Source organism: Channa argus, chromosome 8, assembly GCF_033026475.1.
Source record: "Channa argus isolate prfri chromosome 8, Channa argus male v1.0, whole genome shotgun sequence".
In the NCBI taxonomy this organism is placed as follows: Eukaryota; Metazoa; Chordata; class Actinopteri; order Anabantiformes; family Channidae; genus Channa; species Channa argus.
Window position 1 is genome coordinate 3,540,642 of NC_090204.1, and position 27,695 is coordinate 3,568,336.

The 27,695-nt window shown below is 41.8% G+C and overlaps 2 protein-coding genes across 5 annotated transcripts; one reads left to right on the forward strand and one right to left on the reverse strand.

Moving 5' to 3' along the window:
- Positions 1–56: 56 nt before the first annotated feature.
- On the forward strand, positions 57–19,393 carry tp63 (tumor protein p63). 4 transcript variants are annotated; one of them, XM_067513002.1, is made up of 12 exons: positions 59–233; positions 4,953–5,210; positions 11,663–11,849; positions 11,977–12,092; positions 12,749–12,858; positions 12,964–13,100; positions 13,333–13,415; positions 13,514–13,638; positions 16,049–16,194; positions 16,568–16,706; positions 17,524–17,617; positions 17,716–19,393. In XM_067513002.1, the coding sequence occupies exons 1-12, from the start codon at positions 192–194 to the stop codon at positions 18,010–18,012; spliced, it is 1,734 nt and encodes a 577-aa protein (XP_067369103.1). In that variant the 5' UTR covers positions 59–191; the 3' UTR covers positions 18,013–19,393. The 4 variants fall into 4 exon arrangements, with proteins under 4 accessions (XP_067369106.1, XP_067369103.1, XP_067369105.1 ...); XM_067513003.1 differs by having other exon boundaries at positions 60–233; positions 12,964–13,088; XM_067513004.1 differs by lacking the exon at positions 16,568–16,706 and having other exon boundaries at positions 17,716–17,854.
- On the reverse strand, positions 19,377–27,695 carry zbtb11 (zinc finger and BTB domain containing 11). The gene is made up of 10 exons (XM_067513001.1): positions 27,176–27,695; positions 24,285–24,538; positions 23,948–24,179; positions 22,854–23,866; positions 22,442–22,762; positions 21,948–22,359; positions 21,184–21,301; positions 20,933–21,091; positions 20,680–20,855; positions 19,377–20,399 (listed from the first exon to the last, which is right to left on the reverse strand). Exons 1-10 carry the CDS (start codon positions 27,483–27,485, stop codon positions 19,858–19,860), a joined length of 3,537 nt encoding a protein of 1,178 aa, XP_067369102.1. The 5' UTR covers positions 27,486–27,695; the 3' UTR covers positions 19,377–19,857.

The following is a 27,695-nucleotide window of genomic DNA, read 5'->3' on the forward strand; positions in this document are numbered from 1 at the left end:
AGGTAGCTCCTTAGACCACTCCCATCTCTTCCAGGTATATATGACCTTCCCATAGATTCTTATAGAAGCTTCTGCTTGTCCACTTTGCATCTGTAGTCCACATCACTCCTTAAGAGTGAGGAAAAGAGATTTGTGGAATCCTGGAGCCAGTGGAGCAAACAGCAGCAGCTCTGCTCAATCTCAGTGCCAACATGTTGTACCTGGAGACGGGGACCACGACGTCCTACAGCGAGGTAAGACTAGCGGAGATCCTGGTAACAGGGCATCAGCCATCGTTCCCAGTCGATAAGTTGGTTCCCCAGAACTCCTTGGCCTGAGTAATGTATCACGTAGGAGCAAAATTCTTTCCGGGTTGAGATTTGATTTTCTGTTTCTATTCTAAATTTTCTGCTATCGTAGATTTATCTGTTGAAATTGTTTTGTACATACAGGATTACTTCGGCGAAACCCAGATGTTTACTCACGATTAAGTATAAATTAATAAAATTATATGGATAAACTCAGTCACACAGCCTGTATTAGTAAAATATGAATTACCATAAATAGATGTAACTTTTAAATTTCATAGTGTGTGTATCTGTGTGTGTGTGTGTGTGTGTGTGCCCTTGCACATGTGTGTGTGTGTTTCAGTGCAGTTCTATGTGCGTGTGGCAGTCAAATGGGGAATGTAAACACCTGAATATTGTTTTGTGAAATGGCTGCTGTCTGGCAGGGCACTGATTTGGTCTGTAGATGTGATTTACTTTGAGTCTAGTTGTTGCTGAATGGGTGTTTTATGTGGTAGAAAACACGTCCAAATGGATTTGGACTTTCTGCTGTGACACCATCAACAGTAGAAAATAAAATACCATCTTCTAGGTTATTTTATGATTAGGAAAGATTCTGATACCCTGATGTGCTTATTTAAGGTTAGAGTGTTGGAGTGATTCTATTCACTTCTAATGTCTCTTCCCATTGACATTAAATGTTCTGGTTTTTCATAGACAAACCAAAGCATCAGTTTATTCCATCAGCAGGCATTATACATTTTCAGTTTGAAAAAAGAATCTCTGATTCCATTTCTCATCTTGAGAATGTGTGTTCTGTGTTTGCAGAGCTTGGTGGTAAACACTTGATGTTTTAAAATAATAAAAGTACAAAAGGATTTTTGTGCTGGCGTTATTTAAATATTTTATTTTTCATAATTCAGACATGGTTTTGTATCCATTAATGTTAATTTAATCTTTCTGTTCCATGCAGAAATACTGTCTCTTTTAAATTTACCATATCTGAGAGCAGAGCAATTTGATCAGAAACTAAACTGTTGTCTATGCTTACGTCTAAATATATGCTTTAGTTTCTAAATTGTCAGTGTCAGTTCTACGCTTCTGATCTCATTTTTCTTTGTTGTTTCAGTGAACTATTGTGTTGTGCTGTGTTTTTACCAACCAAATCCTGAACAAAAACTTAATGCCAAGGAAGTGAGCGGTGACAGATTCTCAGATTGCAGGTTGCAGATAGCAGGTGTGTCAGGTCACTGTCTTTTAAGTTGTTGAGCAGGGGGTCTTTAAGTGGTGTCCAGGTCAGTCCCTCCAGTGTGTGAAGTATCAGGTTCCCCAGTCCCCAGTCTCCTGGGAGCCGCTGCTGCTATTAAAATATGCCTGGCCAGGCGCTGCTGTTTAGTCCAGGATCGTAATTGCTTTAATGGTGTGTTGATGCAGATAAAATCACCTGCTCTGCCCACCCCAGCAGGTAAAAGGTGTGGATAGACCCCCATCCAGCCATACCTCAACCCCCAACCCTTTTGAGCCTTTAATTCTTGCCTCCCCTGTGGTCACTCATCACAGTTCTCGAGATGCTCTTATGTGCTCACCCATGGTACATGGAGCAGGTCACTAGAGAGCATTGGAATGGGAGCTATTCCCCCCTCAGGCCGGGTCTGCTCTGGTTCCTGCAATCTATCAATCTATTGCTCGTCCAGGCTTTGGGGTTATCAGTGCTTACAGTTTGTCACCACATAACAGTAGCTGCAAGGAGACTTTTACCTTTTGGTAATTTACGAATTAAAGACTTTATTATTTCTGAAAATCTGCAGCAGATTTACTGTTAATATATGGAAATGCAGTGTGCATGGTCCTCTGGTGGATTACTGTAATGTACAGTGTTTTCTGGTAGATGCTCCGTTTGCATATTGTTCACAAAGATCACAGAGTATCCGCTGCCTTGTAACACTGTCACTAATGATACAATGACAAACATGTAGTCAGACATCCGTCAAAGCCTTGGAAATGACAGAGCTCTCATACACATTCACGTTTTGAAAGGAGTGCAAATATTCTCAAGCTGAAGATTATAGTTTATCTATATCGAGCTTGCTTCAATAATGTTTGTTGAACTTATGGATAAGATATGTTGCACGTTTTCAGTGCATTCCTTTGCCAAGCAATAAATATGAGGACAGAAATAAGTTTAATGTGTTAGTATGCCATACCAAATGCCACTTTGTTGGCACTAGCTGTAAATTTGTATTTTAAATATCTATGATATGTGTTCTGAATAATTCAGATTCCTACATTGTAATCAACAGGCCATCACCCTGAAGGTCAACAGTCTCCCTTTCCTATTGGTCTGAGGTGCTTACCCAGCATTTAGCTCAAAGAAATTAGCTTGGAGGCCTCAAACACACTGCATAACCTTTCAAAAGCTTTATTAATGGCTGTTGAAGATGTCAAGGCTGCTGATTTACTGTGTTCCTGCTTAGCAGCTTGACATCCCAAAGACCTAAACACAGCGTCAGCTATAAACAGCAGGAATTTTTAAGAGCAGCTAAAGTTGTTATGGTGGAATAAGATCTGATTAAAGGAAACATCCTAAAAGTCCCTCACACGGCTCGTATGAAACTCTGAAATCCAACTTCCAGTCAATTAAACTTTAAAGCGTGATGATTTTAGGTGACACTCTGTTGGGCCTCATTATCTGTCCAATTGTGACTTTATCCTCATCCCTCATCTTTTTTCCTTATATTCATTTAGAACCATGAGAAGCATTATCCAGAGCCCTGTATTTAATGGCAAGTATTTTGTGTCAGGCATTCTGCTTCATGTCCCTGCTTTTATCTATGTTTGGTCTCTGGCCAGCATCAACCTTTTCTTAGAATAATAATTTGACATTGATAATTGGTGCCTGTCACATCCACCTTTGCAGCTGCCAGCATCAGATACTGGGGGAAGGCTGTGTCATCTCTGAATGGCTGAGCGCCTCAGTGCAACTGCATTGAATTGCGCCATAGTTCAAAAGAATCACTCTGATATTATGATGACTGGCCTCTCACATGAGGGAAAACACAGTGCAAACAGGAAATTCTGTCGGACAGTTCCCATGCATAGCAGGAAATATTTTCATTCTTTTCACTAATGTCAGATAAATAAATAAGAACTTGACCTAACTGATAAGCTACTGTTTTTTTTGGCACACCAGTTTGGACCCTATCAGTTCTTCTTCTCTGGGATCAAATGCACAGGGCCACTCTTCAACACACGGAGTTTAAACCTTTATAATACACTTGTGTAATTAGCCCATTGTAAAGGGAGCGTGTGTTTGGGGAAGTCTCCCTCTGCTAAAGGCTATAGAATAGAGTTTTCTTTTCTCTGAGAGAGACAGAGTGTGTATGTGTGTGTGTGTGTGTGTGCGTGTTCCTTCACAAAACACTTGTCTCCTAACACCTGCAAACCCAGCTTAATTGTTCTTGAGACAAGCTCTTATAAGCCCCGGTGTCATTGTTTCCGGGGGGGTTAAGCAGCCTAGCACTGCACACACAGACCCTCATCCAAACTGCTAGCAGCCTGTGGGGCTGTTGCACAACCATGCTGAGATTGACTCAAATGACCTCTATCAGGTGTGTCTGCCTGTCTGTGTTTGTCTGTCCCTGTGTGTGTAAGTGTGTGTAATAAAGCAGCAACATTGCTTCATAAGTCGCTACCTTGATTAATAGTCATACATCCTACCTAGTCAGTGTTTTGCTGATCATCTGGCAGGCCACTAACACCTGGCAGTGCAATGGGTGTGAGCTGGACAGCTGTGGTCAGCCGTGCTTGAAATAAACAAGAGACCCTGGAGAGATTAATGGCTGTCTGAAAGCGCAAGAGCCATTGCACCTCGTCCAGGAATGTGCCATTTATAAATGGAAAGGAATGGGGTGAATGGCAAGCAAAGCAGGCAGGAAGCGACTGGCTATGAACCAGGTGTATTCTCCACCATGTTTAAAGGGAGATATTGTAATTCCTGTCATCCTATCTGAATAGTTCTTCCTTTGAAAAAACTCAAAAAGCGAGGTAGTTCAGTTTGTAGTAGGACATTGATAAAAAAAAGCAAGACTCAGCTGGTTATTTGGACTAGAAAAATCACACTGTACATCTGTAGCAGATTTTATATGCACTATATTCTATACTATATTCATGCTCAACAGCGTTAACATTTTGATTTAGCTAGATCATAAACACAACACAAGGCAAGTTGGTTAATGTTCCCTGGCTTTTTTATGGATCTTTCGTTTTTGTTTGTTTTTGAAACAATAGCTCCATTTTTCCATTTTCCTTTACCCTTTTAATTTTGTGACATTTGAATGGAACATCCTGTAATTATTTATTAGTATTGTGTACTTAATTATAAACACCGGTTCATGGTTAATGTTTAATTTAAAACCAGCCTCTTTCAGTCATTTTACCTGAAACAGCATGGTGTTATGTAGTAATTTACCAATTTTTGTAATGTAAAACTATAAGCCTTGCTACTGAAAACTTATCCTTGCAATATTCTGTAAAATTGTCTTTGTTTGTAAGGTACAGCTAACTAGTTCCACGGTAAAGATTTAACATTCCCTACTGTTAAATTGAATCCTCGTGAAATTCTCCTATAATTTCTGAATTTCTTTTGTTGTTTTTTTGCCTTTCCCCATTCCCCCATTTTGTCTCTAGTCGCAGTACACAAACCTGGGGCTCCTGAACAGCATGGATCAGAACATCCAGAATGGTGGCTCAACCTCTACCAGCCCCTATAACAATGACCATGCACAGAACAATGTGACAGCCCCATCACCCTACGCCCAACCCAGCTCCACCTTTGATGCCCTTTCTCCCTCACCAGCCATCCCATCCAACACAGATTACGCTGGGCCCCACACCTTCGATGTGTCCTTCCAACAGTCTAGCACAGCAAAGTCTGCCACTTGGACGGTAAGATACTTTTTGGCATGTTTGTGCAGTTTTTATTTGCAGCGATTCTATCTCTGTCAGGCAACAATGGCAATTTTTTTAAAATTGTTACAAGATTACTTATAGCAGTTCCATGCTGCAGCTCAGTGTTAAACTTGGTGAACAGGCAGATATTGGTAACAGGCCTCATCACATGAGGCGGTTATTTGTCAGAATACAGGTTAAAAAGATACTTTTACACATGAACTCTTTATCTGATGATCTGTGCTCTAGGCAGATTTAGGTGCACATTATTTGAAGCCCCTGCATTGCACAACTACATTTGGCAAGGAAGGAAGGAACTTGAGATGTATAGCTTCAAATCATGATTAAACCCCAGGCAAGTCTCAGACACTACACTTCACTTGCTGAATGAAGGCATTTAAGAGTATGACCTCAACATTGTCTCTCTGTGAGAGACACTTACATAAATCAAAGTCTTATTAAACCTAAGAAATTTAATTCTACATATCTTTACTCCGCAAACACCTTAACATTGCTCGTAGCACCCATGTTTTTTTCCAGCCATGTTCACACTCCAGATTATCACAACCTAGGTAATGTGTGCTAGTATTTTGTTGATGATAGCAGTAAACAGACTTTACAGTTGGTCCAGGTGTGGTGATGCCCTGTGTAGCTAGATAGCACCATGTGTTGCACAGTAAACCTGCACAACCAGCTCCTCCTGCTCTGTCATTATGCATGACAAAGCTGGACAGCTGTGGTGTCAGAGCCCTACCTGCATGGTTGTTTATGTGTTGGTTGTGTGTAATCTCTACTGTGGTGCGTAGACATTGTAATGCCCCGAAAGTTCAGTGTATTAATGCACCCTAGCGGTCAACATAGGTGACAGGTTTTCTGTCCCCGTGTGCATTTTGTTTTGTTTTGTCTTTTTTAGAGAATTTTTCGGACAGATTTGAGAGTACAGAGGGACGTCAGATCGAGATGGTTTGGGAACTCAGCCATCATTAGTCTCTAAATAAATTAGTATAAGTATGCAAAACCACAGGGCATCTTGGGTAATATGTGACATGTTGAAGATTACGTAATGCCCCCACATTAAAATAACAGACGTTTCCCATGCCAAATGTGTCCAAAGGGGAGTATTGAAAAACCTGCTGTGCCTAATGTAGTAAATTTTCATGCCCTCTGCCTTTCAAGTAAACAAGCTGAACTCAGGGAGTGCTGGGCAATCTCACCTTATTCCTTGGCCACGCCAAGTGTGGGATTGTGACATTTACCCAATTCCCACAGTGCCTCACTCATCCCTCTCATTTTCACAGTCCAAAAACAAAAGTGTTTGTCTAATGTGCAACTGTGAGTAGGTTAAGAGTGTGGTTTGTGAAGGGCACACCCCAGAACGTGAGCCACACTGCTTTAGGACACATCCCCAACATAGACATATGTAGTGTGTATTTTGCCAGACTGTGTATCTCACAGTCATAACACATGATGCAAGACTGGTCTGATTGGTCTGACTTAACATGGAAAAGTAGTGGATTGTATTATCATTGTATTTAGTGAAGGGTCTTTTGATGAAGCTAACAATAAAAAAAAATAAAAATCAAAGATTTTCCTTACTTCTACCAAGTGAAGAGCCATCTAATTTTTTAACCCCACAGGCTCTGACAATGTTGAATATACAAGATCCTCGGATAGAGTTTAGTCTTCTGTTATGATTATTAAATTGTGTTAAAATGCACCAAATTATTTCCTATAATTATACAAATTTCTAATACATTTTTATAAAAAATAATTTAATCAAAACTCTGTAGTTGATAGATACGTTACAGTAATTTTCTCAGACCCTTTGTTTAACTGATTCTATATTTAATTTATTTGAATTAATCAAACATGGTTAATCAACAAATTAGAATATATTATATTGTTTTAAAATGTTTTATATCATTTGTATTCTCATTTTTTCTGATTTAATGACCAGGTTAACCACTAGTGCATCATCTGCAAATGACATAAAATGCAGGCAGCTTTTTTCTTTACAGAACGTTATGTTGTCATGCTGATGACTCAGAGAACGTTACTCTGTGGTCTACAGCAGCTATTCTAAAGAACAGTGATTACATTGTTGGCTTCCATATTAAAGGAGACTACCTCACTTGATTCAAGGAGATCTTTTGCAAAACTCCCATAATCTTTAGCCAATAGCTCCACTACTGGACTGCTGGACTGATGGCAGAAAGACACGTAAGGAGTCACCGCCACAGCTTCTCTCTGCTAATGCCCCCTTTTGAAGACCTGTGGGATCTTCCACGGGACTTAGTGGACTGTGTACTGTGCTTTTAGATGACTGTTCTTATGGAGACACACCTAATCCCTAACCCACACCTTAACCTCTTCCTGTCTGGGATCACTGTGACACACACAGAGGTGCAACACGTCAACATTTCCCAAAAGTGCTCCCACACAGTTTCCTTGTAGGCACTCCTGCAGTCTCCATAGTATTCTCTCCTTTATGATTTGTTCAAGAGAAACACTTTGGTCAGGTCCAAATAGTTCACGGGTTACAGATGTTTTATCTTCATTGGTTTAGTAAAGTAATGGAGTGTCACCAATGAGGCATCCATTGTTGGGGACTGATGCAACTATTGTGAGGCTAAAGATTGGTTGTGTTTGCAGTGTGTATTAACTGCCACTACACATACATTAGTAGTCAAAGGAGCGGAATGTCATGGTTTGGGCTATCAGTGGGATGCTGTAGAGCTCAGGGGATTACAGTAATGGATTGAGGACCTGAAGATAATACTTGTGTAAATACTGTGTGCCTCTTTCCTGAACCCTGTGCTCTTGGAGTGAGCTCTGCCTTATTGAGAGAGTTAAGCTTGATGGTTGCATCTCACATTGCGCCAGAGGAGGAGGAGAGCCCTTGTATGCTCAAAGAGAAGAGTGTTCTAGCGAAAGGCAGCAAGACACAACTTGCCCCTGGAACATCTGCGGGCCCGTCCCACGCCTCACGAAATGGGGCTGAGACTTGTTTGTGTCAAGAAGCTTGTCACAACTCGCCCATCACAGGGAGACAAGCCCTAAAAGCTACAGATGGGAAGAGGTAGAGGGGAAATAATAATAAAAAAAAAAAAGAATGCAGAGTTGAAAAGGTTTTTATGATATGGGTGATGGGATTTCTCCATAATCGTTGTGGAAAAGCCCGTTCTCTGACAGTTTAGATTACAAGATTCTTTCTCTACCCTTTACCCTAACAAACATCCTGGTGCAGATATCTGCAGCGGTTACTTACCTTGGAAGAGATGAAGATGCTGGAGTCATATAATTACAAAATAGATATTACTAGGAGAAGATGAGCGTTCTTAGATCTTAACTAACCAAATCCTTACTGAGTTTGTCAGAGCTCTCAACACAGAAATCATTGTTGTGTGATGACAGAATAACACAAACATGTTTTCGGCTTGAATAATTCCTTGCAACATAAGTAAACCAAACATAATTTTGGAATTACTTGAGTGCTTTTGAATTAGCTTAACTCTGCATGAGACAGAACAGCGTTTCTTCCTTCATAGTTTCCCACCCATTGCTTTTTCTTTTGATTTCAAATGCAGTGAGTTCACTTGTAGTTTACAGTCTTTCAGAGCACTGGTGAGGGCAATCATTTGATTGGCCGGCCTCAAGAGGGACACATACACATTTGATTGTTTGGGACAGGTGTCATCACTCAGATTGGGTGGTCAAAATTGTCTTTTGGAGAGATTATTATTATGTAAAACTTTTATTTTCCCACAAAAAAAAATTCTTCTGAGAAGCAGGTGTTTTTACTTCTCTTTCAGCGAAAACAGGAGAGAAAAAACTCCTTTGCATTATTGTTGAATTAAACAGGTTTGGGAGAAGCTCTAGGCATGACATGACTTGTCAGGTATGAAGAAGACAAGACCAGAGGCGCCAAACGATGCTTGTTTAAGGCCTGATGTTTGTCAGGACTTGACTTTTGCATGCGCCCGCAGCGCTTGTCAGGGAGAAAAGAATGCTACAGCTGTGGGCCTGCCTCAACCTGCGCTGCATGGGAAATGTGTGTTTGTGTGTTGAAGTACAGCATGTGTTAGAAAGTACTGTAATTGCAGACATGTATCGCTGTACAAGCATCAGAACAAACTGTATGTTGCACTCAGCCAGATTATTATGAGAACATCTTTTCGTTATTACACAGGGTTACAAACTGCAAAACTAACCAATGTCTTCTTAGGTCCAGCACTTAGAGTACTGCAGGTTGTGTTTGTAAATGTGGGCTCCACCAAATGCCATTTATTATTTCTTTCCGCCTCAGATTCACATGTGCCAGTTGAACAAATGTGTCACGCGCTGTTCTTGCAAACAGAAAAGTTTTCCTTCAAAGGATTGTGAATAAGCAGCTCTGCATTGTGGACGGCTGAGTTCCTTGGCTGTGTAATTCACATTGTGACCAATGAAAGGCTCATAATTACATGTTAACACCTGAGCACCGCACCCTGTGTGAGCCACTGAATCCCATCAGTCAACTGGCTGCACTCCACCCTGAGCAGTGTTAGCTTTAGTCGGGTGCCGTTTCAGTATTCAGCAGCAGCTCCAGCTCTCACTGCTGAGCAAACACAGCACCAGCAGCAAATAGTTGTGTGCTCAAAGTTTGTAGCTTCAGGGCTGGGATGGTACTCGTGTGGTGTGTGCGTGTGTGTGTTTGTGTTCGAGAGAGAGAGAGAGAGAGAATGTGTGACAGTAGACTAGGATCTAAACAAACTTTGGTTTCTGCTTCTCTAACATCTCTGATTAGATCTTAGCGCTTGGAGTTGTTTTCGCCTTCAGCTACACAAAACCAGTACGCTGTAATTATTCAAAACACTATGCACTGACCCTTTACACAGCACTGCTCTTTTTTCCCCATGCTTCATAATCTTCTCCTCTCTCTTTCAATTTTGGTCTTTGCCCCCCGTCTCTATCTGCTTGGCTTCTCCACCTCATTTAGCTGATTGACAGAAGTGTATGGGGAGTATCAGGTTAGAAACTACAACCGTTCATCTAAGACTTTTTTTTAAAAAGAAGACCTTTTGGGAAAGCTGCTTTGATTTTGAGGAAGAACCAGTTCAGTCTTTGTGTAGATATACATGTCCCAGGGCTTGAACTGTGCTCATCAGTCCATATATAATTGTAACGACACGTGTTCATGTGTTCACAAAAGGTAAATAAAAATGCATCTGATACTGTTTGGATTTTCATTTCCTAACGTTAAATATTTTTTACTTTCCAGCAGTGCGTATTAGTAGCACCATGTAGTGTTGTGTCAGCTCCTCCTGTGGATGCACATTTTATAATGAGGTCACTTGAGGAAAGACCGTAGCTGAGAATTCGGGTTATTATTACCGGGTCTGCATTAGAAAAATTCATCTCTGGGTGAAATGCACAGTGCGTCGTTTGTGATTGAGAAAATGAGAAAGAGAGATGAGAAGGTACTGTTTTGGTTTTGTCCTGATGAAAGGAAAGGTTGTGCCTGGGGAGCAGAGTAGAAAATGTCCGTGCCAAGCTTGTGTAATAGTTGAAGTCAGCACAGACAGGTACTGGGATGAGCTTCTTTTCTTTGGAACCAAATTTAATAGTGGGCGAATTTTATGTTGCATTGTTCTCGAACACAGCCCCAAGCAGTTTTCACAATGTTCACTTTTCTTCACTCAGAAATGAATCTGACAGGAAAATTTTCCCCTCCACCCCCACTCAGTGTCTCTGCACACAGAGGATTTAATGCCCTGCTTACACAGCGGTGATTTGAATGCTTTGTTTACACAGTTGGGTTATGCCTATTAGTAACAATTCACTCTTTCTGATGGCTTACTGGTTATCAAGTCCAACAGGCGAGCACGACTCCTGCCTTACAAACTTCAATGTTAGCCAGTGTGTGTGAGCAACCCCCAAAATGTGCCACCATATGGACCCTGTGATGCATCCTTCACTCATGTACTCTAGAAGCTTATTTTCTTCCAACCCCACAAGAAAAGCTGCTCTCAACCTTGTGTAGCATTTGGTTCTCAGTCTCTTCAGAAGCTGCTCTGTATGATGAGTGGCCAATAGATGCTTCAGCAGAGTACTCCTCCCCTAAGATGAAAGCCAAGCCCAGTTTAATTGCTGCTAGAGGGGTCCATTTTATGGTGCTCCTCAGAAGTCCCAGAGGCTCTCTGTGAGACATCTTTGCACCAAAACTTGTGTGTATATTTAAGTAGGTCATAATCACAGTCTTGTCTTAAACTCATTTTGCTCCAGGTGAAACCAGAAGTGCACAGTCCAGGTGACAGGTGTTGCACAGATTGGTGCAGTGCTTTTCAATTTAGGCAAAATTTGTTCTGAAGCCTCTGAACATTTTTCTCATTCACTTGCTAATATTGGTTTAATGTTTTATTTAAAGTATCCCTCCTTAAAATGTTTTATGTGATCTTTTTACTTTTCAGTACTCGACAGAACTGAAGAAGTTATATTGCCAAATCGCCAAGACATGTCCCATTCAGATCAAAGTCCTGACCACCCCACCACAGGGTGCCGTCATCAGGGCCATGCCCGTTTACAAGAAAGCAGAACATGTGACCGAAGTGGTCAAGCGCTGCCCGAACCACGAGCTCAGCCGTGAGTTCAATGACGGTCAGTTCTTTGATTTGTTAAAATATTTACTCTCACTTATGTTTCATTCTGTAATCGTTTTTTTTTTTTTTTTTTTTTTTTTTTTTTTGCTGTAGACATTTAATGACAAAGCTCCTATTGCTTCCAGGTCAGATAGCTCCTCCAAGCCACTTGATCCGCGTGGAGGGAAACAGCCATGCCCAGTACGTGGAGGACTCCATCACTGGAAGACAGAGCGTATTAGTTCCTTATGAACCTCCCCAGGTGAGCTGTCTATTATCGTAGAGCGAGGCCAGCTGAATACCCTGTCAGCAACACCTCACCACCTCAGCCTAACTCTGACTGATAGAGCGGTGACAGACTGACCTTGTTGAGAGCTGGGCCTCTCTTGTCCAGCCAATCAGTCCTGACACGCAGCAACTGCTGTCCCCTAAAGCCCCTCAATGCAGACCTCAGAGAGCAAGTGTCTTGCTTTCCTGTTGTTATTTAGTTATTTTAATACATCTAATTTTCTTCAGTAATCTCAGAGATACAAGTTTAAAAACAGATCCATGTAGGCATGAGAACTCTCTCTATTAAAACTCTATCCAGGTCTAAGACTTTCAGACAGGACAGAAAGAAAAGCTCCAGGATCTCTGGTTTCTCATGTCCACTTCTCACTATGTGCCTAATTTCCGACATACCTCTGTAGGCTTCGTCTTACACCACAAACCTAAAATATGGCAGGCTCATTTCACAAGATTGATGTGTGTGTGAAGAACTCTTATCAGTCGCTAGACACAAGTTTCTGCAATGCATGTCAAAATAGCCCCCAGTGTCCTGCCTTAAAATGATTTTAAGACGATTTTTGTTTTTCCTCTTGTTTGTACTCATTGTGACCCGGTGTTGTCACTCACCTTCAGTGTCATTCACCTCCTCAGGTGGGGACGGAATTCACTACAATTTTGTACAACTTCATGTGCAACTCGAGCTGCGTGGGTGGAATGAACAGACGCCCAATTCTCATCATTGTCACACTGGAAACTAGAGAGTAAGAGACGCTGTCATCATTGTCCTCATCCTCAGTGGTTGTCTGTCATGCCTAGAGTTAACTGGTGGATTAACTGTCTTCTGTGTGTCTCCATCCTTCCCTCAGTGGTCAGGTATTAGGCCGTCGGTGCTTCGAGGCCAGGATCTGTGCCTGCCCAGGCCGAGACCGGAAGGCTGATGAGGACAGCATCCGCAAACAACATGTAACAGATGCCACAAAGAGCAGTGATGGTATGAAACGCCGTAAGTAGTGCTGGGGCTGGTGATGGGCTGATGAGCTTGGTCTTACTTGACACGCTGCCAGTGTCAAGGACCCTCTACCACTGCACTTGCTAGCACTCAGTGAATGCTGTCAACCTCTCTGCTGCATTGCTCCTTTCCCCCCTCGCTTATTTCCCTCATGCTCTTGCTTATAGGCTAACTGTTCAGCACAAACTCTATCTACTCGCTCATTATGCTCTTATCTTTTTTTTAGCCTACCGCCAGGTTTCCCATGGGATACAGATGTCCACCATCAAAAAGAGAAGATCTACAGACGAGGAGGTTTTTTGTTTGCCTGTAGGTGATACTTTGTTTTTTCAAGGAGGTCCATGAAAGAGTTGTGTTCAGATGTGTCTGAGCTCTCCACTGACCACTTTCTTTTCTATTTCTTTTAGATCAAAGGTCGTGAAATTTATGAGATTTTGGTAAAAATCAAAGAGTCTCTGGAACTCATGCAGTTTCTTCCTCAACATACCATAGAATCATACAGACAGCAACAACAAAATCTGCTCCAAAAACAGTGAGTACCACTATAGATTCTAATAAAGTAGTTGTTTGTTCTCAGGCACACGAGCTACATTATTAGCAAGGTTCATCCTTGAACTCCAGTGGACTTGTTTCCCTCGTGCTGTTTTTTAGCTGTGCACTCCGCCCTTTTCTACCATTTGCTTTCTACTGAATAGACGGCATTGATTGGCTTAACATGACTGATTTGTTCCTGCAAAAGTGGCCAACACTGATAAAGTGTAGGCATGAGATTTCTTAATTTTGCATTATTGATTCAATTATTGCTCTGATATGGGTCTTGTTTAATGTTTAATCAGCAGCTGAGAAATTTCCTAGAATTTTCTCAATGCTGGCAGCTTTATAGGGCGAGCCTTGCAACAAGTAGAGTTGCTTTCTTTCTTCTAATGCTCTCTCATGGGATATCAGCCAAAACTGATGAATCGTGACAAATGTACCTGGCTATGCTTTGTTAAGGAAAAGCTTCCAAAGGTTTGTGGTAACGCCTTTGGGTGCTCTGCCAGGTTTGCACAACAGCAACCAACAAAATCCGTGCCTCTGCCTCATCTATTCTCTTCAGCATAATTAAAACTGTCTAAGACACACATGTTCACACACACTTTTCCTCATCCACACCCATTTCACTATAAGCTATGGAAAAGTGGAGATGGGTGTTAATGATAGTTTGACAGGCCTGTGATGATAATTACTGCTTATGTTATAGTTTCACATTAAGGCACTGGCAGACAGCCGCACACTGAGAGAGTGCAAGCATTTGCTGTTTTCACCTTTTTTTTTGTTTGTTTGTTACTGGCTACCTGGTGCCTTCAGACAATCACTCGTGCACTCATGCTAGTTATGTAAATATAATAATCAATAAAGAACCCGGATTCTGACCTTAGTTGAAATTTGGAGTACGTTTGGAATCTGAATTCATAATATCTGAAGTCACAATATTAGATTAGGATTTGGCAAATTTGGCCTTGTTTGTTTTCTGTTATTATGCATGCATTTTCTGGTTTTCTTTGTATGCCCCTCATACGCTTTGAATAAAAAGGTTCTGTCAGCATTAAATGTTTCAGACCTTTTCTTTTGCAACAGTGTAAATACTCAAGTATATCACAGCACGTTCCAGCACTGAAAGTTTGTCATCTGTGTTAACAGAGTGCCATCTTGTGGACAGTGGCATTAGTGCAGAAGTTGTATAAAGATCAATCTGTCTATCATACAAAAGGTTGCACAGTTCATTTTTTGTGTATCTCTCTGTTGCTGTTTTTCTATAACATGTATTAAGCTACTTTTCTTAACCCCTGTATTTCTCTGGGGGTCACTCACTCCTCTCTCCTCCTCCATCAGTGTTCCCTTATTTCTGCTCTCTCTTCTTTCTGGTTCCTCCTGCAGTCTGATAAAAACCTGTCTTGGTAGCCAGCTCCTGGAACCTGTAGGAGAGCAGAGGTGGCACTGCAGCTCCTCCTGAAACTCTGCCCTACATTCCTCCTCCTCCTCCTCCTCCTCCTCCTGCAACTCCACGTTACATGGACCTCTTCTCTGTCAGCTTTTTATCATCTTTAATTTTTTTTTAATTCCTTACATCTGCACAGATGATGTGAGACTGAAGATTTCTGTTTCTGAGAGCCGTTACTGCTGCAAGAACATTGAGAATCTCTATTTAGCCTTTGTGCTAAGTGTAGCCCTACGTGCTGGACAATGCTTTATGTATATCGACTCTTTAGTTATGACTCTACGGAAGCTTTTCTTGAAATTCAGAGATAAGAATGTGTGCATGCATTATTTGGGGATATTTCTAAGGTTACCCTAGTCTATTTATTGCATAGAGTCTGTTTGCAAAATGTCCATCCTATCGAGCCTTTCATTCTGGCCGAGGATGAACAGGAACCAAGGTTAAATGTTTTCTATCTTACTTGACTTACAGAGCTTATTCAGCTGAGAGTGTTTTGTCACAAGAGCTGGACTCACGAAATGTAAATTTCTGGTTTCTTTGGGTGGATGGGGGGGGGGGGGGGGGGGGGGGGGGTCTCTATAAATTGAGAGAAAGTTTTGCTAATATGCTGGTCATGTTTTATATAGTTACTGCAGGACAGTTTGTTTTTCACTTTCCTCAATAAAATGTCTTTTAAAAAAGGAACCACTGGTGTTTGTTATGACAGAGCAGATTTGAACATCTCTGACCACTTTGTTATAAAACAGGTTACTTTTTTGGCAGCTGCTTGTCACATTATAATAAGTAGGTTTTTGGTGTTTGAGCTTTTTTTTTTTACTGCTCTGCTTTCAATAAAAAGATGTATTTCCTATGTATTCAAACATTAATGTAGTCAGTGTAATATTCTATAATGCTATTTTTCTGGTACAAAGCTGAACGCTCAAAACGATGACGGTAACGGCCTGTAACTCTTTCCCCAACCCAGGACCTCAATGCCGTCTCAGCCATCCTTTGGCTCCAGCTCTCCGACTCATGGAAAAGTCAACAAGCTGCCCTCTGTCAGCCAGCTCATCAACCCCCAGCAGCGTAACACACTCACCCCATCTAGCATGTCTGGAGGCCTGACTGACAGTAAGTGTTCCCCCTTTGTTTCCCTTCCTGTCTATCTCAAGCAGTACATTCCCTAGTACCAGTAGTCCCGTCCCTCCTGGGCTTATCATATACACAGGACAGCGTGTCTGGGCAGACAGGAAGGGAAGTCAATACCTCCAAGCCCCCCCCCAACCCGCACCTTAACCCCAAAGAGAAACTTTTCTCCTCAAAAAGCTGATTTCTGGGAGACTGCCCCACAGGAACTATTGTGATGCGTTATGCATCATGTTGAGAGTGAAAGCTGTATGCCCCCCCCAAACCCCAACCCCCATGTGTATCAGTTGATGTTGCGTAATATCCAAACCCCAGAGCAGCACAAAGAAGCTTACAGTAGCTCCTTTTGTTTCCTCAGTGACTCCTATGATGGGCACTCCCATGAACGACATGAGTTCACTGAGCCCCACACACGCACTGCAGCCACAGCTTCCTCTGGTGCCTTCCTCCCACTGTACTCCCCCTCCTCCATACCCTATGGACAGCAGCATCTCCAGGTACCTTATCAAACCATACCAGGATACGTTTTTCTTTTTTTTTTTTTTTGGTTGTTTTGGTCCATTTTTAAAATCTGTTGTTTAAATGTACGGAGGCCCAGAGTGTTCAATAATAAGTGGATAAGGCATTATAACATGAATGAATAGATTCAAAACACAAACAAACTACATTATTAAATTATTAACAAAAAAAATTGCCCTTTCTTTTTCAATGTTATTTTTTTTTTCATAGTGGCATTTTACCTGACACCTTGTAGCCAATGTGAAAATATGAGAAATCTCAACAACTGTAACTAAATTTAGCTGCAACAACAATGTCAAAAAAACAAAACAAAAAAACTGTTGCTTTAAATACTAAATATTAACACAACTAACCACACTGCTCATTCCTTTTATTAACAGTGCTACAGCTGCACCCTAACTACTCCGCTAACCTGCTAGGTTTGACTGTGAGCTTGAATTAGCGGCAGGTCAATTAATTCAGCAGTTGTTTCTCTTTGTTTGTTGTAGCTAAAAGAAGCTAGCTACTTAGCTCGTTGCTCGGTTAGCTTAATAAAAGAGAGGGTGGGCAAATTTAAGTGTATATGCAAACAATGTCTGTGAAATGAAAACCATATACAAACTGTAAAATAATTTCATGAAGAGTTGAGTTTCAATAATATCATGATTTAAGGCCTGATACAGCCAAAGACAGAAGATGTCTTTAAAATAATTAGGTCCCAATTAAACATAATGTGTGCTGTACATTACTAACACAAATGGGTAAAACGTTTGATAGTTCCACTTCTGACCTGCTCCCCCTTTGTTTGCCCCACAGCTTCCTCATACGGCTGGGCTGCGCAGGCTGCTTGGACTACTTCACAGCACAAGGCCTAAGCAACATCTACCAGATTGAGAATTATAACATGGAGGTGAGCCCTTGCCTATCCAACACGAGTCATTTGATGGGTTAGAGAGAAGAGTGGCTCCCCCTGCGAAAACTAACGCTACCCTGTATAATGACCATTAGGACCTGTCCAGGCTGAAGATCCCCGCAGAGTTCCAGCACATCATCTGGAAGGGCATCATGGAGCACCGACAGGCCATGGATTTTTCCGCACCCCCCCACATACTGCGCACCGCGAGCGGGGCCTCCACCGTCAGCGTGGGCTCCTCTGAGGCTCGAGGTGAGCGCGTCATCGACGCCGTGCGCTTCACTCTACGCCAGACCATCTCCTTCCCGCCACGCGACGAGTGGTCCGACTTCTCCTTCGACCTGGATTCCCGCCGCAACAAGCAGCAGCGCATCAAGGAGGAGGGAGAGTAAGACGACATGTGTCTCAATGTTCCCATTTCTGATTTCACGCCTGCTTTGGAACATTTCATTTGAAAACCTGGTGTTAGTGCAAATACTGCTGAGAACAAAATACATATTCTCATAGAAATGCACTTATTTTTCATTGTTGTTCTGGTTCTTGTTATTGCTGAGAAATTAATGTTGTTGAGCAAAGGTATGTTTATGTCGTAAATTCTTGACAGCACTTGATTGCTTTGAGGTTTGGTACATGTTCATGATTCATTCCCATGTTAAAGCATGACTGGAAACAAACTTGGAATAGAGGGATTATTAGGGCTTATATTTCTGCTATGGGCCTTAGCAAAAGTGTATTTTAGTTTGTAATACGTTTTTCACTATTATGGTTGTACAAGTTAGTCATGTACACTGGTTTTTGTTTGTGGCAGAAGTCAGCATTGATTGTATACATTTCAACTTTTTCTTGTCGGAAGTATTATGTCAATTTATGGGCAAATTGTTTTCTGCTGTAGCTTCTATATTTTACTTTTTTTAATGTCCAATGGATCACTTTTTGTGTATGATTGTGAAGTATGTGTGTGACAGATGGTCATTCATTTGATGTAGCCATATATAGTCCTAATGCTCTTGACGCAGTGTTTTACAGTACAGTGATACTATGACTGATGTTGTTTTATTGTTTTACGCGGTGCAAAAGTGGTTGAGGAAGTTTGGCTCCTGCAGGTCATGTCTAGCACAAGTATTTTTTTTTTTTTTTTTATCCATGAACCATGCTTTTGGTAGAGGTTTATTTCACCTAATAACTGGCCAAAACATGATTATAAATGTATATACATTTGTATAGTTGTTTTTGAAAGTCTCCCTAGAAAATGCACAATTTTCATCATAGAACAAAACTTAGTGATGTGAATATTGCCTGGTAGTTATTACCAGTAAGAACAATTAATTAAGCCAGAGGAGCGGATACAATATGTGTATATCCTGCATTATCCATGTTTAACTTTGTTACAAGGTATCAGCATTTTTAGAGAGCAGAAACATTTGCATTTCCTTATTTTTGTACAATGTATTGTAAATATCTATACTTGCTATATTGCATGTTAATACTCTTTTGTGTCAATTATTGTGAGAGTGGCTAAGCTTAAAATCTCAGTTAAAAGTATTTGTAACTCCCTTGCATTTAGTTTGAGATGACTGAACCTCACTGGTGATGTATTAAATTACTAGAGTAAATTTTCATTCTGAGGACTGAATCTAGAAATGATAAATGTCAAATTTCAGTACAATGCCTACTGAAGTGATCAAGACAGGGACTTTGTACTAAATTTTACCACTTTGTTGATGAAACATACCAGCATGTAATGGTGACAATGAGATGTCAAACAAGTAAGCATTTTATTTGCTTATCCTTCAAACTAACATTAGCGAGAATAAAGAACCAACAGCCACACTGACTAAATAAAGTTTCACAGCTCTTCTCTGTCAGCAAGAAAAAAAACAAACAAACAAAAAAAAAAAGAACAGACTGGACATGTGATAAGATGAAATCAATTTTACCCAACCAAGTGTCATATCTTCTTCTGCCTTTATTTCTCCTGAGTCAAATTTGATAAACCTGTAGCTCATGGATTCATTTTGTTAATGCATATTATTTTTTACACACAACAGAAATGTGAATGCCCGCACACGCACGCACACACACGAGTCAGACAAACAGCAAATACTCCCCTCAAAGCTCACTTACATTATGTACATTTTCAGAAAAATAAGCATCTTTTTGCATTCTCTTACATTTTATATAGACTGAGAAACAATGTGATCAGTCTATGTGGGACAATCCAGACCTCTGACACAAAGTTACTCAACCTCAGCCACATGTGCCACCTCCACCTCCATGGTCTGAATCACCTCAGGGGCATCCTCCAACTTGGCTCCAGTCAGGGCCTGTTGTGCCAAGACATAATTCACAACCTGCATTATGCCCTGATCTGAGAGCGTTGCCACGGAGCCGTCGCTTGCAGCCTGAACAGCCTGCACGGCTTCCACAGCCTCCACTGTCTCCTCTGTGATCAGCACTGTCTCCAGCTCCTCTGAAGGGGGCTGCTGGGCCGGCCGGAGTTCAGGAGGCAGGTCGGATGCCAGGATGCTGACGGCGTGCTCCACCTGAGTGCCCTGGTTGTGGAACTGGAGGGTGTCCTTCTCTAGCATGATTTTCCCAGGCAAATTGTCCCCGTGATACTTGGCCATGTGCTTACGCAGAGTGCGTGCATCGATGTGAGCCTCCTGGCACATAGGACACACATACGGCCGCTCTCCAGTGTGTGTGCGGACGTGGCGTTTTAAAGAGCGTGCATCAGCCCAGGCAACGCCACATGTCAGACATTCAAATGGTTTCACTCCTAAAAAGAAGAACCAGTGAGTGTGTTTATGTGTGAGCGTACAATTAAAAAAATCAAAGAAATCTGCTTTCTCTGGTAATTTGGAAACAGTTTTTTAATGCCCTTGAAAAACCTGCTTACTGGAAATCTGCGTATACATGCAATAGTAGAATAGTAGACTTTATTTCTCTTCCAACTCTGACTTATTTTGGAAGCCTGGCTCACAGATTTTAACAATACTGCCAGTTTGGGGGGGGGTCTTAGATTAATGTAATAAGAAATAAACTTATTAAATTCTCACCCTGGTGGTTGTTGATGTGGCGCCTGTACTCTCGGAGCTGAGTGAACTTCCTTCCACACTGCTCACACTCTCGCTCCAGGTTCTGCTTCACTCGGCCCTTCTTCCCATGTGTGGCCTTTTTGACATGTCTCCTGAACAGAGCTTTCTCAAAGAACTCCTTCCCGCACACATTACACCTAATGAGACAAACATCATCAATATGGGCTTCGTGTCAGCAAGAGCACATTGTGCGCATCTGTTGTGTCAGACTTACTTGAAAGGCTCAGCCACGCTGTGGGACTTGACGTGAGAGTACCAGTCCTTCTTCCAGCTGTAGCATTTCCCACACACTTGGCACTGGAAGGGCTTCAGGCCCATGTGCTTGTTCATGTGCTGCTGGAGATCTTTGGCTTCATAGAACCTTTTATCACAGCTGCAGGACATCAAAAGAAATTTAAATCTTATCTTGATTTATGCTCTGACCAATCTGAGTTTAATCTTTGAGAGAAAGCAACAGTTACTGACTGAGCACAGGCAAATGGGCGGATGTCAGGTTTGGGCTGGTGCTTCTTCAGGTGTTTGCTCAGAGCTGACGCTCGATGGAAAGTAGCCCCGCATGTGTTGCAGAGGTACTTTGATTCACCTGTTGAGGAATTTTATAGTTTTAGGATGTGTAAAAGAAATTGCCAGAAATTCTAAAGGACTACAAACGTTCACAGACCACACATTTAAAAAAAAAAGTTCTGTATAACTTGTAATTATTCATGACAACTAAGTGGATTCACTACAGATAATATACAGTTTGGCCAAATGTTCCAGCCAAAGGGAATAGTTTGGTGAAAATACCCCCAACCACCCACTCACATTCACACACCCATATAAAAAACAAACAAACAAAAACAAATAAAAATAATAGTAACAATAATAATTAAGTATTTCATACTTGTGATACTTTGGGGTTAAACTGATTGTTTTGTTCTGTTTGCCACAAAAAGCAGAAACCGCCCTCTAGATTAGAGCAGAAGTAGGGATTTAAGTATCAATACAAATAGTAAAGTGTGAGTGTGGGGGGCTAATTTCTTTAATCTTGAAGTGCATTGGCCTTGATGTGGAAATGAATGTCATAATGCACTGGATGAGCTTTTACCCCAGGAGAGGTTTTTGGAATTTAGTTCCTGGGAAAGAAAAGTACCAAGAACTTTCTTGTTGAAACACAGCTATTTTTTTTATTAATTTTTTAAAATAATTTGGGTGAAGTGCCTCTTTAACTGAAACCAGTATGTGCTGACCTGTATGAATGCTGGTGTGCTCCTCCATGCTCCGCTTGCTCACGAAAGACTTCTTACAGTATTCACACTGGAACTGTTTGGTGACATCGTGCAGTGCCCTGTGCATCTTCAGACTGTGTTTGTGGGCAAAAGTCTTGCCACAGACCTTACACGAGTGAGGCCGCACACCTGTGTGATTCAGCATGTGGATCCGTAGGGAGTACAACTTTGGCAAAGTCTTCCCGCAGATGTCGCACACAAATTCTCTCTTGGTCAGTGGTGATGAAGTCTTGTCCTCTAAATCTTCCATCTTCCCCTGAGAGCTCGGTTCTACTGAGGATTTGGTGATGGGTGCTCGCTGGCTGCTCTGCTGCTTATGCCGGGCCAAGTGGGCACGGAGCGAGGCCGCATACTGGAACTCCTTACTACATAGCTAAAAGAGGACACTATGGTCAGAACCTCACCGCAACAACAAAATCATTAAATGTGCCAAGTGGATCGAGAGTCGTACTTACACTGCACTTGTATCCACGAGCTTTCTCGTGTTTTAGCGTGTGCATGATAAGAGAGTAGCGTCTTTGGAAGGACATGCCACACTCAGAACATGTATGCTCTCCATCCACAGCGCTCTCACTTGGTGTCTGATCTTGCTTGGTTTCAGTGTCGAGCTCTGTCGCCTTAGTCGTAGTCTCTTCTGTAACAGCTTCACTTTCTTCCATATTCTCCACAACTCTTGCCTCTGCTTCTGTCCCAGAGTCAGACACAAACTGTCCCTCCACTTGAGTCTCCAACGATTGCTTTGGTGGTCTTCCCCTTTTCCCAAGCCTCAAACCCACCTAAAAACATATGGTGGATTAAGTCACTCAAATTTTTTTTTACCTCTTTAAAAACGTTATGTAAAAATGTCATTTGAAAGTAATACCGTACCTTTGTTGCGGTAGCACGGGGTGGGGTTGAACCTTTTTTCCCCTCTTCTTCTTCCTCCAGCCCCATGTGCAGACGAGCATAACCACCTTCTGCAATAGAGCGCTGCCGAAGTCGCCTTTTGTTGGGATCATCTGAGGATACCTCCTGTTTGTCTGCTTGGACTTCATCAGCAGAGGGATCTTCCTCCTCCAGCGTCATGAACTCCTCTACCTCCACCTCTTTCTTCACCTTTGCCGGACGCCCTCGTTTGCGTTTCTGAGGCATAGGTGCAGACACCGTGCTCTCCTGAGGCAACATTACTGCTTCGGTGCTGGATGCAGATGCCAGTTGGACAGCCTCAGACAAACTCTCTTTGTCCGGGTCCACATTTAAAACAAAGGCTCCTGCTTCAGCCACCTGTGGCTGCTCCATTGCCAGGCACGCTGACACCATGGCGAGGGACTCGCTGGCTCCAGCCTGACCACTGTGGGTGACCACTGTCATTGTCTCCTCCTCCATTCCATCTGCACTGTGTGAGATAAGAGTAACAGTCTCTCCCGCCTCAGCCTGTCCACTATGAGCGATCAGTGTCACAGTTTCATTTTGTGCACCCACCCCACCATGCACTTCGTCTCCCTCTAAGGCTTCAGTGACAACTGTTATCGGCTGCTCGATGTAGGCCTCTTTTGGAGTCTCAACAAAAGCCAGAGGTTCACATGTTATAGGAACACCACTATGGGTGACCATCGCCCTGCCGTCACTCTGGATTGTCACCACGTAGGCACCAGCCTCGTCCTTCGGGCCTTCCTGAGAAGCCAGTTGGCTTGACACCACAGTGTGCACGTCTCCTCTTTGATACACCGTCAGTTTCTGCTCTTCCACCTGCTTATGCACAGACTCGCATATCTGCAGCACCTCTGTCATCAGCAAATGCCGGGCTAGGTTGGCAATATCTGCCATTATGCAGAAATTAAAGGTAAGCATGGAAGTATAGGCAAAATCCAGGAGAGGCAAGAAACTGGCTTTGGTAAAACCTGGAGAGAGAAGAATGAGGGTTAAAACCAAGCAAATGTGCATAACGTAGTAAAGAGAAAAGGACAAAAACAGAAGCTTACCAGAGAGATCCACAACAGCTTCATGTGTGGATGCAGCCCCTTTCTCAAAAAAGAGCTCATTAAAGTATTCGCTGCACGCTGCCAGTACAGCTTTGTGGGCGCGGAACTCCTCTCCTTCAATCAGCAGCGTGATATCACAAAACTGATTGTTGAGACGCTGCTGATTAAGTTTTTCCAACATGGTTTGACTGTGTTTAGGCAAGAACTGATTTACCTCACCCTTGCTGTCCACCTGGTAAAGAGAGCAAATACACACACGTACACACATAATTAACAAAATTCAACTGCTTGCTGACTTTAGGCCAAGCCACATCACTCGTCCTGGAAGGAAACTTACAAAGACCAGTTCGTGCTTGGCGGTCATCGATTTAGTCAACTTGGATTTCAGCTGAGACGATGAGTCAGAGAATTGTAAACTATTATCTGCCTCTTCTTCCTCCTCTTCCTCGTCCTCTTCCTCATTCACAGTGGAGGCCACCTTGCGCCTCCCCTGCTGAGAGAACGGTCGAGGGCCAGAACCATCATCTGTATTGCGCCTGCTCTGACAGTGAGTACACTCTCTGATGTGGTCTTTCACATGTTTCAGGATGCCTGAGGGTGACAAATGGACAAGACACTTACAAGTGAGACCAGGAAGGGTGGTGTAGATTTGATGTACAGTACTGGGAAATGTTTTCAATAACATTATTATATAAAATTGTGTCCCTTGTAAGCATATGATTAGGACTAGGCCACTTATCTATAAGGTAGTAACTAACAATTAGTTAACTAACAGTTTGCTCATAGTCATCCAAATGTAAGAAAATAGCAAAAAGCACACGTCATACGAGAGAAAACATGACAAAATTTACAATAATTGTACAAACACAGTAGAATTCCAACATCTCAGGCCACCATTAAATTTTTGTTTAAGCAATCTTGTGATGACCATATATATTTATTTTGCAGTCTCTTTATAAGAATACAACTACAAATATAGAAATTCTGTACACTGTATTTAAAAAAATAAAAAAGGGGAACAAAATGCCTTTATAGGCTAAAGAGACAAATATTTTGGGTGACCTCTCATGTCTCTTTAACTAAAAATAGGAGTGAAAGACCAAGAAAACTGTCACTATCTTAACAGGAGTTTAATTCAATTGAAGTCAACTTTATTTATATAGCGCCACTTTATAACAAAGTCATCTCAAGTCACTTTACAGAATAAAGTCAAGACTATAAAGATGTATAAAGAGAACCCAACTATTCCCCCTTCAACAAGCCCTAAGCAACAGTGGAGAGGAAAAACTCCCTTTAACGGAAGACGCAAAGTTAATCTTTGCACAGTTCGAAGAAGATGAAGAGGAAAGATCACTAGCAGCCAAGAAACTACTTTTTGAGATGGCGAACAGGGTGAAAAGGCTGAGATATGCAAAGGCTCACAAAGACTGTAGTGAAGGGGGAAAGTATTTTGATGAATTGAAGTTTGACATTTTTGGCTGAAATCATCAACACTTTGTAAAAAGAAGAGTTGGAGATGAGTGGAAAAATGAGTGCACGCAGCTTTGTGAAATATCTGTCTGTTACAATTTTTTATGGTGTTGGTGATATTGTTCGAGTTGATGGAATCGTAAATGCTGAAAGGTACAGACAGCTTTTAATTAATCATGGCTTTCCGTCTGGAAAGTGTCTGATTGGGAGCAGGCTTATTTTTCAGCATGACAATAGGCCTCCTTTACCAATGACCAATTTTTATTTTATTTTTTTATAACTACCTCTAATCAGGGATGTCGGATAAAGAAGTTAAAACAACGATACAAGTTGTAGTGGCGTGATTTGCTGTGGCCTGATTTGCTAGGCATTCAACCAATCAAAGTGATCTCTTTCAGATTTAACATGATGAAATGGGCGAAAAGCCACAACAATGTGGGACAAGCCATAAACACAACGCCAACAGATGGCTGTTAATGGCCATCGACTGGTTTGATGTGTCCTGGCACTAACTTGAAATTGTGTTCTAGCTTTCCTAACTACCATGAGTAAATGCCCTGTGACTTCCCATTAAAGGGCATGAAACCCCAGGGCCGGGTAAACACAGAAAAGGAAAGGAAAAGTTGAGAACGGCTAGTCGGACACTTTCTCAGAGATGGACAAATCCCTTATTTGGTGGGCCTGTCCCTCTGGGACCCACTTATTATGCCAGGTCTGTTTCTGGAGGACAAGTTTGTCCAGAGTTATCTAAGTGGACAGAATCTGCTGCTCCAGTGCCCGGAGTAGTCAGGACACACACCCTTTTGTTGTGGTGGTTGCTGAGGGTTATGTGGTATTATATAAGTGGTTAAGTAGTATCTATTAAATTTAATAAGCCAGTATGGTTTGTAAAAAGGGAAAAAATATTAATGGCAAACATATTTTTGTAATGTAAATTTTATAACATTATAGAACTTTATAATAAAGAAAAAAATAAAAATATAATAAAGAAAACTCAATAACTACTTGTTTTGCAGAAACATGTCAGCATTCAACTGTGCGTAAGCGTGGTCTAGTGTGTGTGAATTCTGCCTTTAAGAAAGAGGTAACTAAAATAAGAAAACTTTGGTGAAGTAAAGGAATCTTTATTAAAAAAAACTGTGAAACTGAAATGACTAAGTTTGTGGTGTGGTATAACCTTAACAGAGAAAGACACAAAAGACAGCCTAAGTCTAAAGCTGAACTTACTCAAAAACCGACTAATTTGTGTTTTTTAATATTTTGTACATACTTCCTATATTTGCTGGTTATAACCTCATAAATGTACCTACGAATATCTGTGGATTACCAATCCAACAGCAAACCCAATGGTGGCCCAACAATTAACGACAAAGAAAACTAAGAAAATTAATTATATAATTACTCCTGGAAAATATTTATGTATTAATTTTCACTTCCGGCTAAACTGTATTTAGAAATGTGCTGGGTCCAAGTAGATGATCTTTCACGATTGAATGTTTTTTTTTAAAAAAAAAAGTTATAGTTCTTCTCGATGCTGCGAGGATTTGCCACATTGAGCAGACGTCTAAATGAAAGCACCTCACTTAACCACTAGATGGAGACAGAGAGTAAACTGTGTAGCACTGATGGTTGGTGCACATCATTGTTAGGGGTTTATGTTTACATCGGTTAATCGTAAACGTAACCCCCCGCCTCCACCCCCCCCCACACACACACACACACTGTGTCCACCAGTTTGCTGTGACATCGGTGCCTCACCTCTCCACCAGTACTTCTGAGAGATGTACTCCCAGGTGAGTTGCTGGTTGAGATGCTCCCCTCCCTCCATAATGTGCGCCTCGTTGATAAGTTCCTTCCTCCGACTGTCCTGCAGTACCACCTCCAGCTCCGTGAATTCATTCTGGCCTTTCAGTCGACGCTGATAAAACAAAGTCCCGTTCCGGACTACGTAGCAGGCAGCCGCTTTGCGTATTTTTCTCTTGGTATTACCAGGCGTCCCCGGCGCATATGGCTCCCGTTCATTAGTCAGATAGCGTATGATGGCCAAGTAGCTTTCTTCGCACGACATGTTTAAGCTGGTCCGCGGTATTCACGCCGAATTATGAGTTATCTCCAAGAGGAGGACCCTCTTCGGACTTTTGAAAGGATAAATCAATTTTTTGCGGCGTTCAGATGCTAGTTCACGTGAAATAAAAATGCCACAACTACATTTCAATTTGTTTTCTAAGGTGGAACTGCAGTTCGCAACCGTCAGGGTAGACTTGCCCGAACAGACAAA

Bases quoted from the DNA above. Each gene is read 5' to 3' on its own strand.
- zbtb11 (XM_067513001.1), bottom strand. From the start codon at position 27,485: ATGTCGTGCGAAGAAAGCTACTTGGCCATCATACGCTATCTGACTAAT. The intron at 22,360-22,441 runs GTAAGTACGACT...GTCCTCTTTTAG, and splicing joins CTCGTGGATACAAGTGCAGT to CTATGTAGTAAGGAGTTCCA. The intron at 21,302-21,947 runs GTCAGCACATAC...ATTCCTCAACAG, and splicing joins GCACACCAGCATTCATACAG to GTGAATCAAAGTACCTCTGC.
- tp63 (XM_067513002.1), top strand. From the start codon at position 192: ATGTTGTACCTGGAGACGGGGACCACGACGTCCTACAGCGAG. The intron at 12,859-12,963 runs GTAAGAGACGCT...TCCTTCCCTCAG, and splicing joins GTCACACTGGAAACTAGAGA to TGGTCAGGTATTAGGCCGTC. The intron at 17,618-17,715 runs GTGAGCCCTTGC...AATGACCATTAG, and splicing joins TTGAGAATTATAACATGGAG to GACCTGTCCAGGCTGAAGAT.